Source organism: Prunus avium, chromosome 2, assembly GCF_965620075.1.
Source record: "Prunus avium chromosome 2, drPruAviu1.hap1.1, whole genome shotgun sequence".
In the NCBI taxonomy this organism is placed as follows: domain Eukaryota; kingdom Viridiplantae; phylum Streptophyta; class Magnoliopsida; order Rosales; family Rosaceae; genus Prunus; species Prunus avium.
In genome coordinates this window covers 27,314,834-27,328,437 of record NC_142285.1, presented here as the reverse complement: position 1 = coordinate 27,328,437, position 13,604 = coordinate 27,314,834, and the positions used below count along the sequence as shown (strand labels likewise).

The 13,604-nt window shown below is 39.6% G+C and overlaps 1 protein-coding gene across 1 annotated transcript; it reads right to left on the bottom strand.

Annotated features, from left to right (window-relative positions):
* Window positions 1-11,696: 11,696 nt before the first annotated feature.
* LOC110770833 (senescence-specific cysteine protease SAG12-like) lies at window positions 11,697-12,994 on the bottom strand. The gene is made up of 2 exons (XM_021975057.2): window positions 12,518-12,994; window positions 11,697-12,418 (listed from the first exon to the last, which is right to left on the bottom strand). Exons 1-2 carry the CDS (start codon window positions 12,954-12,956, stop codon window positions 11,832-11,834), a joined length of 1,026 nt encoding a protein of 341 aa, XP_021830749.2. The 5' UTR covers window positions 12,957-12,994; the 3' UTR covers window positions 11,697-11,831.
* Window positions 12,995-13,604: the final 610 nt, after the last annotated feature.

The window sequence follows — 13,604 nt, the reverse complement described above, 5'->3', positions numbered from 1 at the left end:
TTATTTTTATTTTTTTTATATACTAGTAGTGATTGTCTAAACTAAATGGAATGGTGGTTTCTCTCTCTCACACACAACAAAAATGCCATATCATGGGAATTCGAACCTGAAATTTTCCTCTACAAGTTAAGCCATTTTCTGCTAGGCCACATTGGCAAAAATGGATAATTAAATTTACACTTAACTTTCATAAAAATAACAAATCATACTAATGTTATACCTAAAATGATAAATTACTTAATGCTAGTTTAGGGGTCTTTTTGTTCCAGCAAGCTGATGAATGGCTCGGGCTGCCGTAAAGAAAAGATAGATAAAGTTGCTCATGTGTCTGAGTTCGAGAACTAGGCCCTAAGAGTGTTTTGAAAGATTCGTGTGGCCTTAGAAAACACTATGGATCCTTTTCACCAACAAACCAGACAATTGTAACAGATCAGTAGTATGACTTAGCTTGAGAAGCCTGTGGCATGGGAGCTAAGCCTTCACGAGTTTAGCAATTGAGAGAAAGAGCTTGAATTTCTTACGGAAAGGAAGGTTCAGAGTAGGTGAGAAAGAGAGCTAGGGGGATTTTGATTAAGGAAGATAGAGAGAGATAGAATAGAGAATGGGGTGTCTTGAGTAAATTTTCAGTTGCTTGACAAAAGCTTGGTCACACTCTAGATGGTGTGTTTTTTGGGTAGAATGAGCCTCCTTTTATAGGCGCTGGAACCCTCAATTTTATAAAGTCTCCCTCCTCCTTTTCCTTCACTTTCTTCCATTCAATCTTATTTGGTGAAACTTTCCCAGCCTGAGCCCATAAGCACAAAGCTTTGTGGGGTTCCAAGATCCTCACGCAGCTGGACTTCTTTATGTGGTTGAGGCGCCACCCACTTTTCTCTCTGGTTTTCCTATTAGAGCTTGCAGAAGAAAGAAACAAGGGTAGGGACGTTAGTCTAATGGGTATTCCTCTTGCGCATATGAATTTCCTTTGGTTTTTGCAATGGCTTGCCATTTGACTTGATTCTGAGGCTTTTGACGATGCTAGATACAATGTTAGATAATTTATAAGACGCGGAGCTGGGCTTTTTCTAAGGTATTTAGTCATTCGCATTTTATTTCCAGCGGTCAGCTAAGTCTTCATGATTTCGTTAAGCTGCTGGAAGTAGCTTATTTCCTTTATTTTTTGACGAGGTGCTGGATGTCTTAGCTGTTATGGGTTTTTTCTAAGTGTCATAGTTCACTGGATATTTTCCTAAGGTATTGGGCCACTTTTCTCTCTTTCTTGCTTACCCATATGTTTGGGCTTAAGAAATGGGCTTGAGTTTCGGTGCTCCCAAGTAGCCCAAAACTTTTATCCCTTGAATCCTCAATGGGCCTCATGAGTACTCGCAACCATCCATACCACAACCTTCTCAGCAAGCCCCAGGCATTCGCGTTGATATTTTGTTTTGTTTGTGGAAAGTTGAAGGGTTCTTCCAATATAGAACCTTACAACTAGTATATTCTATATATATATTACCCACATACTTTTTAAACATTTACTTAAAACTTAAATTTAAGTCAATGGGGTTTAGTCCAGTGAAATAGAGCATTCACTTGTAGACAAGAGGATGTCTCACGTTTGAATCCCCACGACATCTTGATAGTGTGTGTCAAAGAAATCTCCCTCCCTTGTAATTTAAAATAAGTTGCCCATGTAATTTACAATATATGCCATCTACCTTCATATTTATTTTCAAGCATGTTATTAACTAGAGAAAAACTTTCCTATACCTAGGATACCATTGTGACACTATCCCAAGCCTATCACGTATTGCCATGTTATTAATCATAATTAATACTCCCTATTAATAGCATATATCAATCACCTCATTTCTTTTGGTTGGCACTTCCTCTAACACATCGCCAATTTCTAAAAACATTTAAACAAAAAAAAAAAATCCCTAAATTACATACCCAATAAATAATGTACCTATAAAAAAAATATAAATATATAACTAAACCCTATACATTATTTACCTAAATAAGTTTCCAAATTAATTCATACGTCCATTAGAACCATTTGGTGATCTTTCTACTTGAAGTAGAGGTACATCAAAAAGGTAACTATCTGTTTGTTGGGTACGGGGTTTTCTTTGACAAATTCAAGGTACAAAGTTGAAATAGGTATTTAATTACCAGGTATTTACGAACATAAAACAATGGTGTGAGTGAGAGGACCTAAGTCAACAAACAATACTGCGTGGACTAGAGCCACATTGGGTTTACGTTTTCGGACTTGGTGCAAATTAACTATTATACTTCCATACCAATTGCTGGAGGAGTTTCAGCCTTAATTTGCGACATGACTGAAACTCTCCCAAGTCTTTCCAATCAGCAATCCTTAATTTCTTTTGTTTTTTTGTTTTGGTCTGAATGCAATCCTTAATTCTTTACATATTTGTTTGCATCCAAACAACTTGCGCAGGAAAATGAGCTGGCTTGGCACTGCATACTGGATACTGGACATCGATGTCTATGTAGGCATAAGGTAGGTAGAGACAGAATAGTAAGTCATGTAGGCATTGACGGCACTGGATACCCGATGTCTCTATGGCGGAGGTATAATTGGAGCAAATCATAATCTATGAAAAGAGTCTTAGCTCAGCATGGCCTGGCCAGTTTGGAAATGCTTTTACATAATCAAAAGCGTTTTTGCATTGTTTGACATTAAAAAAATTAAAGTGCTAATGGCCTATAAAAGTAGTTCCAATCCAATTACTTTTTTGAACCAGAAAGCACTTGAATTTTTAATAAAATTTACATATGCTTCTAAATAAAAACATTTATCATCAGAAGTGATTCCTAAACAAATATTATCTACCGTTTGTGTTTGTTCCTATCCTATATATCGTTCTCTTAAGAGGAAACTCGTAATAATGGAAGTATCAACACTTTACATACCAACTGATGTGGGGATACTTTATTTTTTCTTTTATGTGCACTCACTTTTAATCTTATTTATTCACTGCAAATGAAGTTACCAGCTTTAAGGAGTAATAAAAGTATCTAGCATAATTGGAAAAGTTATTTTCTACTTATTAATGTTAGCTCACCATAAGGATGCGTAAAAATCAGAAACAAGCAACTGCCTCGTTTGAAATAATGTAGTGACCGGAATCATATAGAGCGGCAACGTTGATGTTTGGAGTGAATTTATTAAATTGTACAATAATCCAAAATATCGTGTCTTACAATGTCATGTTTTGGCTCATCATTTGATACAGGAGGAAGAGGAACCAAGTACTGCAAGACAGGAAAGTAAAAGGAGAAGAAGAAGTCGTGAGAAAAGCATTAATGTGTGCAGGCAACTAGTCGGTTTTCACCAAGAGCAGCGACATGAGGTTTTATTCCAATCGGCCAGTCGTCGCGTGAACAGTTTTACACAATTTTGGCGTTTTTGGTATGTTTTGACTTGGTTTCCTATTATTTTGGGGGTTTCTAGCCTAGTTTAATGGATTTTTGGTTTCCTATTCGTAGTTAACTTGTAATCCAACTCCTATGAATTATAAATAGGACTTTTAGGGCTTAAAACGCAAGATAATTCAAGAGGGTGAATTCTAGGGTGTTTACAAAGGCATAAAGGGTTCTTGATTGTAACCAAAGTTTTCTTACATACTAGTGAATTTTTCGAGTGGATCACCAAAATGATGTAGGCATGAGGCCGAACTTCAATAAATCTGTGTGATCTTGTGTGTGTTTGCTTACTCTCTTCGGTGTGTGCTGATCGGTTCATAATTGTATATCATTTTGTACCCTTCTAGCTTATGATTTGGTTATGTTATTGAGTTAAGCTTGTGCTTTTAATTCATTTTCTATTTTGATAAGTCCATAATTTCATACACTTGCATGCCTTCTTTACTTAGTGATTTTGCTTAGTTTCTCTTTATTTTGAGTCACTTACCTATGTTTGTGTGTTTTGTAGGTTAAGATAGCAAGAGATAACATTTGATGCAATCCATGCATGTTAAGGGCTGATTGGCATATGAGGAATATGAGCTTAAAGACAAACACATTTTGGCTACAACCCCTTTCCAGCCCAATTTCGTAGGTCAACTTCTTGGCCTTGGATCAGCATGCTATGGGGCTCGAATGAGGTGAAGATCTTCATAAAACTTGTTCCAATGGGTGTCTACTACAACATATACAAATTTCAGCCCAATTGGATATTTGTGGAGTGCTCAGCCCGTCCAACACCCAACCTTGCTCAGCAGGATTTGCAGCTGCCAGCTTTGAGCCTTGTCTCCTCCTTTAAGCCATGTGCCTCACCCATGCTGCAACTGACTTTGGATCCAACATAATGAGTGAAGTGGGGAGGCATTCCAGCTATGAAATTCTAAAGGAGCAAGTTGGTACATGCTGGAGTTATTATAGAGAAAGCATGTGCATGCATGTAAAGCAAAGAAATGAAATGAAGTCAATTCCAGTCTCTGTTCGGCTGCCAACTTGCAAGGCCCAAAACGCACACTTCTACTGCTCCGATGGGAATACTTTCTTCATAGACGTTGTTCCAATGGGTGTCTAGTATAACATATCCAAATTTGAGCACCATTGGATACGTTTTGAAACCTCTGGCCTTCCTACACCAAGACTGGTTCAGAAAACTCGTTTTTCAGCAACCAAAAGGCAACCACATGGGTTGGCAACCAAAAGGCAACCACATGGGTTGGCAGCAAAGGCAGCCACAACTGATCACCTTTGAACCCATGTGAAGATGCTTGAGGTGCAGCAAAAGATGAAGGATGGTGTGGGAGTTCATCATGATGTTCCTCCCTCTTAGCCCTATAAATAGAGAAGCCTTCAAGCTTCAAAACACACCCCAAGGGGGGGAGCTCTCAAACACTTCTCTAGAGCTCCCTTCCCTTCTCTCCCTCAAATTCTCTTAGTTTCCTTTCAAGTTGTCAATTGTTGTAACAAAATGAGTTTACTAAATTTTCCTTCAAGTTTTCTTAGTTCTACTTTACTTTTATTTGTAATGTACATTCTTTCTTAAGTATTCAAGTTTAATTAGTTTCCAAGTTTCAATTATGGTTTTTGTTCTTATTCATTATGCTTATAAGTTAATATGTTAGTTTGAATGATTGATCACCATTTAGGCTTGCATGTTAGCTATCTTGGTTTGAATTAAGAGTAGACACCATGCTTTAATTCGAATTGAACTATGAATAGGAAGAGTATGTATGGACATTCGACAACAGGGATTAGATACATGCTTGGTTGTTTAAATTGTTCTTCTATGCTTAATGGGTTCCTAATGCTTAATTTTAGGTTAGACAACAAATGATCAAATTAGGGAATTAGGAACACAAGGTTTTGACCAAACACCATGGCTTAATCATACTTTAGCTAGAATCAATCCGTTAATCTAATTGAACTTGGGAACTTATCTACTTGAGTTATTTTCTTTTCTTTCTTTCTTGTTTTATTTATTTTCTTTCTTGTTATTCTGTTTTGTGTAGGAAAACTGAATTGGATTATTCAATCACCAATCCCTGTGGAATCGACCTCGCACTTACATATCTTATACTACCGAACGGCTCGTGCACTTGCGAGTATCACAAGTTGAAGATGCAGCTGAATCCATTTTGGTGCAGTTGAATCGACGCAACATGTGCGTGTGTGCTTTATTCTCAAGGGGTTTGTGTGTGTGCGCCCTCGCATTGTCCATTAACGACAAGGTCTTGAATTGTTTACGCACAACATATAATTCCTTGTAAAGCGGTGAAACTCTATAGTAAAAAATGTATATGGCATTATTTAACATAAAATTTTAAAAATGTACTGTGGTACAAAAACCCTTAGATTTTTTTGTTAAAAAAAAATATGTGAATATGCTTCTTCAAATAAAAGTACTTTTGACAAAAGTCCGCCAACAATATACTTCCTATAGAAATCTTTTCAAACAATAAAGTGACATGGATTTCTGATAAAAGAAAGAAAAAGGTGTGACATGGGTCAGTCAAAGCTCCAACGAAAATAAGTCTTAATTCTAGCCCGTAAGGGTCAAAATAAACAAGGCTCAAGTCTACAAGTAGTCACCCATGTTATTAGTTCTTGCTTGTCAATTTCATCAAATACAACAACTATATAAAACATTAAATCATATTAGGTTGTTGATTTAAAAATGTATGTACGGGAAAATTTCAAAAACTGTACCATATGTTTCCTATATACACCAATTTTTGAATACCAACTTATGTGTCAAATTAGGAGGAGTTATTGAAGGTTGAGTAGAGATAGTGGAGAGTGTAGAGAATTTGGAAGCTATGCATATTTTCTGATTTCAACTTACATACATTCTATTACACATCAAAGCATATATACATGTAATAACCCTAAAACATTCCATGAAACATTCCATGAAACATTCCCTAAAACATTCCCCCTAAGACAAGGATTACATTGCTCAAGAAAAGTATTCCCTAAAACAAGGAAAGGTGGTAGACAAGGAAAAGTAAACATGCCTAACTATGTCTTGCCTAACTATGACTTGCCTAACTTAACTAACATTGTCAACACTCCCCCTCTAGTTGGTGCATAGATGTCACCAATGCCCAACTTGATCAGTGAGTTGTGGAATACTCTGCTAGAAACTGCTTTTGTCAATATATCGGCCAGTTGATCTTCGGACTTGACAAACGGAAGTTGGATTTCTTTGTTGTCAAGTTTCTGTCTAATGAAGTGTCGATCCACTTCAACATGTTTAGTGCGATCATGTTGAACTGGATTGTGTGCAATGGATATTGCAGCCTTGTTATCACACTGTAGATGCATTCCTAATGTAGGTGCATATCCAATTTCTGTAAGCAATTTCCTCAACCAAAGGAGTTCGCAAATTCCTTTGGTCATTCCTCTGAATTCGGCTTCTGCACTAGACAAAGCAACGACATTCTGTTTCTTGCTCCTCCAAGTAACCAAGTTACCTCCTACAAATGTGAAGTACCCTGATGTTGATCGTTTATCAGTAACATTTCCTGCCCAATCTGCATCTGTATAGCCACTGATATTCAGATGACCATTTTTGGTGAACAGAAGTCCTTTTCCTGGTGCTGACTTCAAATATTTCAAAATCCGAAAAACCGCATCCATATGATCTTCACTTGGACAATGCATAAACTGGCTAGCAACACTTACAGCATACGCGATGTCGGGTCGGGTATGGGACAGGTAGATCAATCGTCCCACTAATCTTTGATATCGTTCCTTGTTAGTGGGTGCTTGATTGGGATATTCCCCAATGTGGTGATTCTGAACAATTGGAGTGTCCACAGGTTTGCAATCTAACATTCCTGTTTCGGCCAATAAATCTAGAACATACTTCCTTTGTGAGAGAAATATGCCTTGCTTTGATCGAGCAACTTCAATCCCCAAGAAGTACTTGAGGCCACCAAGATTCTTAATTTCAAACTCTTTTGCCAAACATTTTTGCAGTCGAGAAATTTCCTGCGTATCATTTCCAGTAATAATCATATCATCGACATAAATGATTAGAGCAGTTACCTTTCCTCCCTTGTGCTTTAAGAACAGAGTATGATCAGAATTACTCTGCTTAAAACCATAATTCCTCATTGCCAATGTAAAACGCCCAAACCATGCCCGGGGAGACTGCTTCAATCCATATAATGCCTTGCGTAATCTACATACCACATTAGCATGAGTGGATGTAACATATCCATGTGGGATATCCATGTAGACTTCTTCTGTGAGTTCTCCATGGAGAAAGGCATTCTTGACATCAAATTGGTGGAGAGGCCAATCAAGATTTGCTGCAATAGACAATAGCACTCGAACGGTGTTAAGCTTTGCAACAGGGGCAAAGGTTTCGTCGTAGTCAATACCATATGTTTGTGTGTATCCCTTTGCCACAAGCCGTGCTTTGTAACGTTCAATTGACCCATCAGCCTTATATTTCAAAGTATAAACCCATCTGCATCCGACAGTCCTCTTACCTTGAGGTAAAGTCTCCAGTGTCCATGTGTGATTTTTCTCCAGAGCATGCATCTCTTCCGTCATTGCTTGAAACCATTTTGGATCCTTCAAGGCCTCACTCACTTTGGTTGGAATATGAATTGCAGATAACTGGTGTACAAAGCCTTGGAGGGGTGCAGATAACTTTTCAGCAGAAACATAATTTGCAATGGGATACTTGGATGCCTTGCCGTTATCCGGCGAATACCGAATTGGTGGTTTTCCACGATTCTGTCTAACAGGTAATTGATATCGAACAATTTCATCAACTAAAGCAGTAGATGTAATAGAATCACTTACCTCAGGAGTATTCTCAGGAGATTGATCAGAGGGTACTGAGATGTGAGGGGGGTCTTCATCAGTCTCGTTGGCAAAATAGGAAGAAATATCATGTTCTTGGCGGGCTGGCGACCGGTCGCTGAGTTCCTGGCGACCGGTCGCTTTTGGCAGAGTTGAAATTTCAGCTTCAGGACTTGATGGCGACCGGTCGCTGGGATCCTGGCGACCGGTCGCTTTTGGCAGAGTTGAAATTTCAGCTTCAGTACGTGATGGCGACCGGTCGCTGGGCTCCTGGCGACCGGTCGCTTTTGGCAGAGTTGAATTTTCAGCTTCAGTACGTGATGGCGACCGGTCGCTGGGCTCCTGGAGACCGGTCGCTTTTGGCAGATTCCGAAACTCAACTTTATTGCTTTGGTTTGTTGTGCTCCAATCTTCAGGTCCTTGAATTTCCAAAGCCTCCTTGTTCATCGGATCATGAAAGAACATCTCAGACTCCATAAAGGTGACATCCAAAGTGACATACATACGACGGCTGGAGGGGTGATAACACCGATATCCTTTCTGATGAGCGGCATAGCCTACGAAAACACATCTAAGAGCACATGGATCAAGTTTGCCACGTTGATTCTTATGGAGGTGGACGAATGCCACACAACCAAAGACTCGGGGCGGAAGCATCTGAACGGAGGGCAAGGGCCCTTGTTGGGCAAGCGCTTATAATGGAGTCCGGAAGTCTAAAACTTTGGATGGCATTCGGTTGATGAGGTAGACTGCGGTAACTATAGCATCATCCCAATGGTGGCGAAGAACATGAGCTCCAATCAAAAGGGCTCGTGCTGTTTCAAGGAGGTGTCGGTTTTTTCGTTCCGCAACACCATTCTGTTGGGGAGTTTGAGGATAAGTGGTTTCATGGATGATGCCATGCATTTGGAAGTAGTTCTGGAAATCATGGTTGATATATTCACCTCCATTGTCAGAACGAAGGACTTGAATCTTGGTAGAGAATTGAGTTTCAATTTGCTTGTGAAATGACTGAAATATAGGGAATACATCAGTTTTATTTTTCATCATGAAGAGCCAAGTCATGCGGGTACAATCATCCACAAAAATGATAAACCATCGGAAGCCCGAAGTTGTAGAGATAGGCGAAGGACCCCAAACATCAGAGTGTATCAAAGCAAATGGAGTAACACTTTTATTTGTACTTAATGGATAAGAGGCTCTGTGACTCTTGGCTAATATACACGTATCACATTGGAAATCAGTAGTACATGAACTTGAAAACAAATCTGGAAATAGATGTCTCATATAGCCAAAAGACGGATGCCCCAAACGTCGGTGCCATAGCCAAAGTTGTCGATCCTTCCAAGTTGATGAGTGCTTCACACTATGTGCCTTTCCCATACTGAAATCATCCACATAGTACAACCCCCCTCTCTTAGTACCACGACCAATGATCTCCTTGGTGAGAATATCCTGAAATAAACAGAAGTTGGGATACATGAGTACACAACAATTTAGTTGCTCAGTAGCTTGGCCAATAGACATCAATTTATTAGACAATGATGGAACAAGTAAAGTATTTTGAAGAGAAAGGGATGGAGAGAGGCCAATAGTTCCAGCACCGATTACAGGAGAGGTAACACCATTTGCGTTGGCAATACTTGTTCGTTGTGGTGTGGTTGTACTTAGAAAATCGGTTGGATCAAACGTCATATGATCTGTGGCTCCTGAATCAATAATCCAACCTGTGGAGTCACTTGTATATGAAGTATGAAATACATATCCACAGTTACCTGAGTCACTGAAAGATGACCCGTTCTTTTCTAGTGCTGAGGTAGACTCTTCATGAGGAATTAACGTTATCGGAGGATCCGTGGTGACAAGGGCAGCACGACCCGTTCCTCCAGCAGCAAGTTTACGAGCCTTAAGACCCTCCCACCACTCAGGATAGCCATGTAATTTAAAACAGGTTTCTCGAGTGTGCTTTGGATTCCCACAGTGAGTGCAACCATTTCCATCTATGGGAGCCTTGGGTCGAGAAGGTGGAGTAGTCTTGTTGGCAGCGGTCTGTGGCTGGAGTGGAGTGGTTGGACTTGGGCGAGAGGGTCGGTATGTTCCTTTTACTGCCAGCCCTACTCCGGTTGGTGTTGGAGCTCCTAACATCACAGCTTGTCGGATATCTTCTCTTCGAACATGAGCATAGGCTTGCTCCACTGTAGGAAATGGGCTCATTTGGAGCACATCACTTCGGGCTTTGTCAAGTCGATCATCCAAACCATCCAAGAAGATATAAACTCGATCTTCTTGGATGATATCATAGTATTTTTTGATATCCAACTCACACTTCATCTCATTTGGACGACGAAAATCGATTTCTCGCCATAAGCCTTGGAGATCATTGTAGTAAGTTTCAATCGAGCCTCCCCCTTGTCGCATACGGGAGATTCTCCTCTTAAGATCATACACCTGGGAGGTGTCAGTGCCATCAAAGTAAGTTGTGGCTATTGCATCCCATACTCCTTTGGCCGTCGGGAATCTAATGAAGTTGCCAATCAACCTTGGCTCCATGGAGTTGATTAGCCACCCTTTCACAATTGCATTTTCTGTCCGCCATCGGTTGAATGTAGAGTCTGTCGGAGAAGGAGCTGGGAATTCACCAGTGAGATATCCCAGCTTGTCTTTGCCAGCAACATACATTTCAATAACTTGAGACCATAAGGCATAGTTGGAGCCATCCAATTTAATGCCAATTTGTGCAGAAGAGGTTTCATAGGAAATCGTCGGAGTCGGGGTCGTAGTTGATGTTGATGATTGTGTCTTCATCAACTCAGCCATTTGAGCAGCAAATTCTGTGAAGGTAGGTTGATAAGGAGTAGCCGGATCGGTGGTACTACTTTCAGTGGGAAAGAAATCGTTTTCTCCCATGATAGCAGCAACAATTCGAGACTAGAGTCAGCAAGATCGCTGCTCTGATACCATGTCAAATTAGGAGGAGTTATTGAAGGTTGAGTAGAGATAGTGGAGAGTGTAGAGAATTTGGAAGCTATGCATATTTTCTGATTTCAACTTACATACATTCTATTACACATCAAAGCATATATACATGTAATAACCCTAAAACATTCCATGAAACATTCCCTAAAACATTCCCCCTAAGACAAGGATTACATTGCTCAAGAAAAGTATTCCCTAAAACAAGGAAAGGTGGTAGACAAGGAAAAGTAAACATGCCTAACTATGTCTTGCCTAACTATGACTTGCCTAACTTAACTAACATTGTCAACATTATGCAGTAGTGTTTTATTTATCGCATTATATATTACACATTAATCTAATGCACTACAAGTGCTCTTATAATATTGTTTGTTGTTTAGAATATATCTTGCACTACACGTGATATTAATTCAAAATTTTATTTTATTCATGATGTAGTTGGATATAGATATATTTGCTAGCTCCTGCCTAGCAGATACAGGCATTTTCACAGCCAATCATTAATGATAATACACTCACTTAGATATGGATTCTATAGCCTATATAAATATATATATATATATACATATAGGTTATGCAGTTGGATAGCAAGCGTCCTGAGCAAGGCCACAGACACCTCCTGGGGCACCAGCATCCCTAAGAATTTTCATATAGCCATTTTCACCCCAGCTTTCACCCCATTGATTCTTGAGTAACCAATACTTAGTGCCGTCCTCAGTCGTCCCGAACCCAACTGCAGTAACAGCATGGTCCAGCCTCGTCCCACAATCAGTGGGCGAGAAGACACCACTTTGGTAATACCTAAACTCCTCCCCGGAAGCAACGATGGCTATTGAGACTGGCTGCATGGACACAGCCTTGAGTAGGTCTTCTTCACTATTGGCAGGCACCTTTTCATAACCAGTGATCTGGACAGCAGGCTGATTAGCGGCACATGTTCCCTCCATAGCTTGGTATGGGTAGTTTTCTTCGCTGGCAATTCCTCCGTTTTGTTGGATGTATTCAAAGCTAGGAGGCATGGAACCACCATCGCAGCCATTGTTGCCATTGTCGCTGGTACAGTCCAGAAGTTGTTGCTCGGACAGTGAGATCAGTTTCCCACGTTTGATTTGGATAATCCCTTCCACTGCTGCCACTGCAGAAAATGCCCAGCAACAGCCTACATATATAATACAAAAACAAAAACATCAATACTTAGTTAAGAATATGGATGAGTTAAGAAGGTAATTAATATAAGGAAGGTGGATCTCTTAATTACCACAGCTTCCTTGATTCTTTATGGGGGTGACAGCTCCTTTCTCCCTCCAGTCAATGCTAGGCGGAACATCAGTCGGGCTGAGGTCTTTGTACCTGAAGGATATGTTTGCGGATGAGGTGAATTCAGTGGCCCTTTTGTATCCGGTACGCTGCCGGAGGAATTCTTCATCGCTCAAATCAGAATGTTCATTCAGTCCTAACTTGTAAGTCTTGCTCCCTTCAGCGTTGAACTTCTCCACAAACTGCACGTTGTTCTTGAATATGGCGAAACGCCTTTCCTTCTCTGCATTGTCCGCATAAACACGGCCATACTTTGTCATCCATTGATCATGTTTTGCAGCAATGGAAGCTTCGGACAGTGTGCGGGATGTGGCTTGAGATGCCAAAGTCCCCAAGACGATGAATATGGCAACGACCACAAGGTTTTTCTCAAAAGCCATTGTTCGCAAAGTGATATTGGCTTAGGTTTTAAGTAGGGATATTGGAAAGCTAGCTGTGAAGAAGCAAAGCATACTATCGTGGGTTTATATAGAAGATGGTCAGCGTGTTTGCATGTGAACACAGTGTTCATGTTATTAGCAGAATTGGGAAGGCCGCGAAATTTCCAGGCACATACGTAGCAGGATACTATAATTAAGTTGATATTTTGTTTTGTTTGTGGAAAATTGAACGGTTCTTCCAATATAGAAACTTCCAACTACTATATTCTAGACATATACACACATACTTTTCCACCTTTACTTGAAACTCAAATTTAAGCCAACAAGTCTAACCCAATGGAAACTGACCTTCACTTGTAGACAAGCAAACGTCTCAGGTTTGAATCCCCATGACATCTTGATTGTGTGTGAGTGAGAAATCCCCCCCTCTTAAGATAGATTTATCATACCCTAAATTACATATCCAATAAATAATGTACCTATAAAAAAATTTAAATCTATATCTAAACCCTATACATTATTTACAACAACAAAAAAAGAAAAAAAATCAGTTACTTTTGAAATTGAAATTTCTATACATTTTTCAAAAATGAAAATTAGGTAAATGAAAATTTATATAAAATATAGATACATTATTTACAAAATTAT

Coding starts and splice junctions, on each gene's coding strand:
- LOC110770833 (XM_021975057.2), bottom strand. CDS start 12,956: ATGGCTTTTGAGAAAAACCTTGTGGTCGTTGCCATATTCATCGTCTTG. Junction 12,419..12,517: donor AAAGAATCAAGGAAGCTGTG/GTAATTAAGAGA, acceptor TTATATATGTAG/GCTGTTGCTGGGCATTTTCT.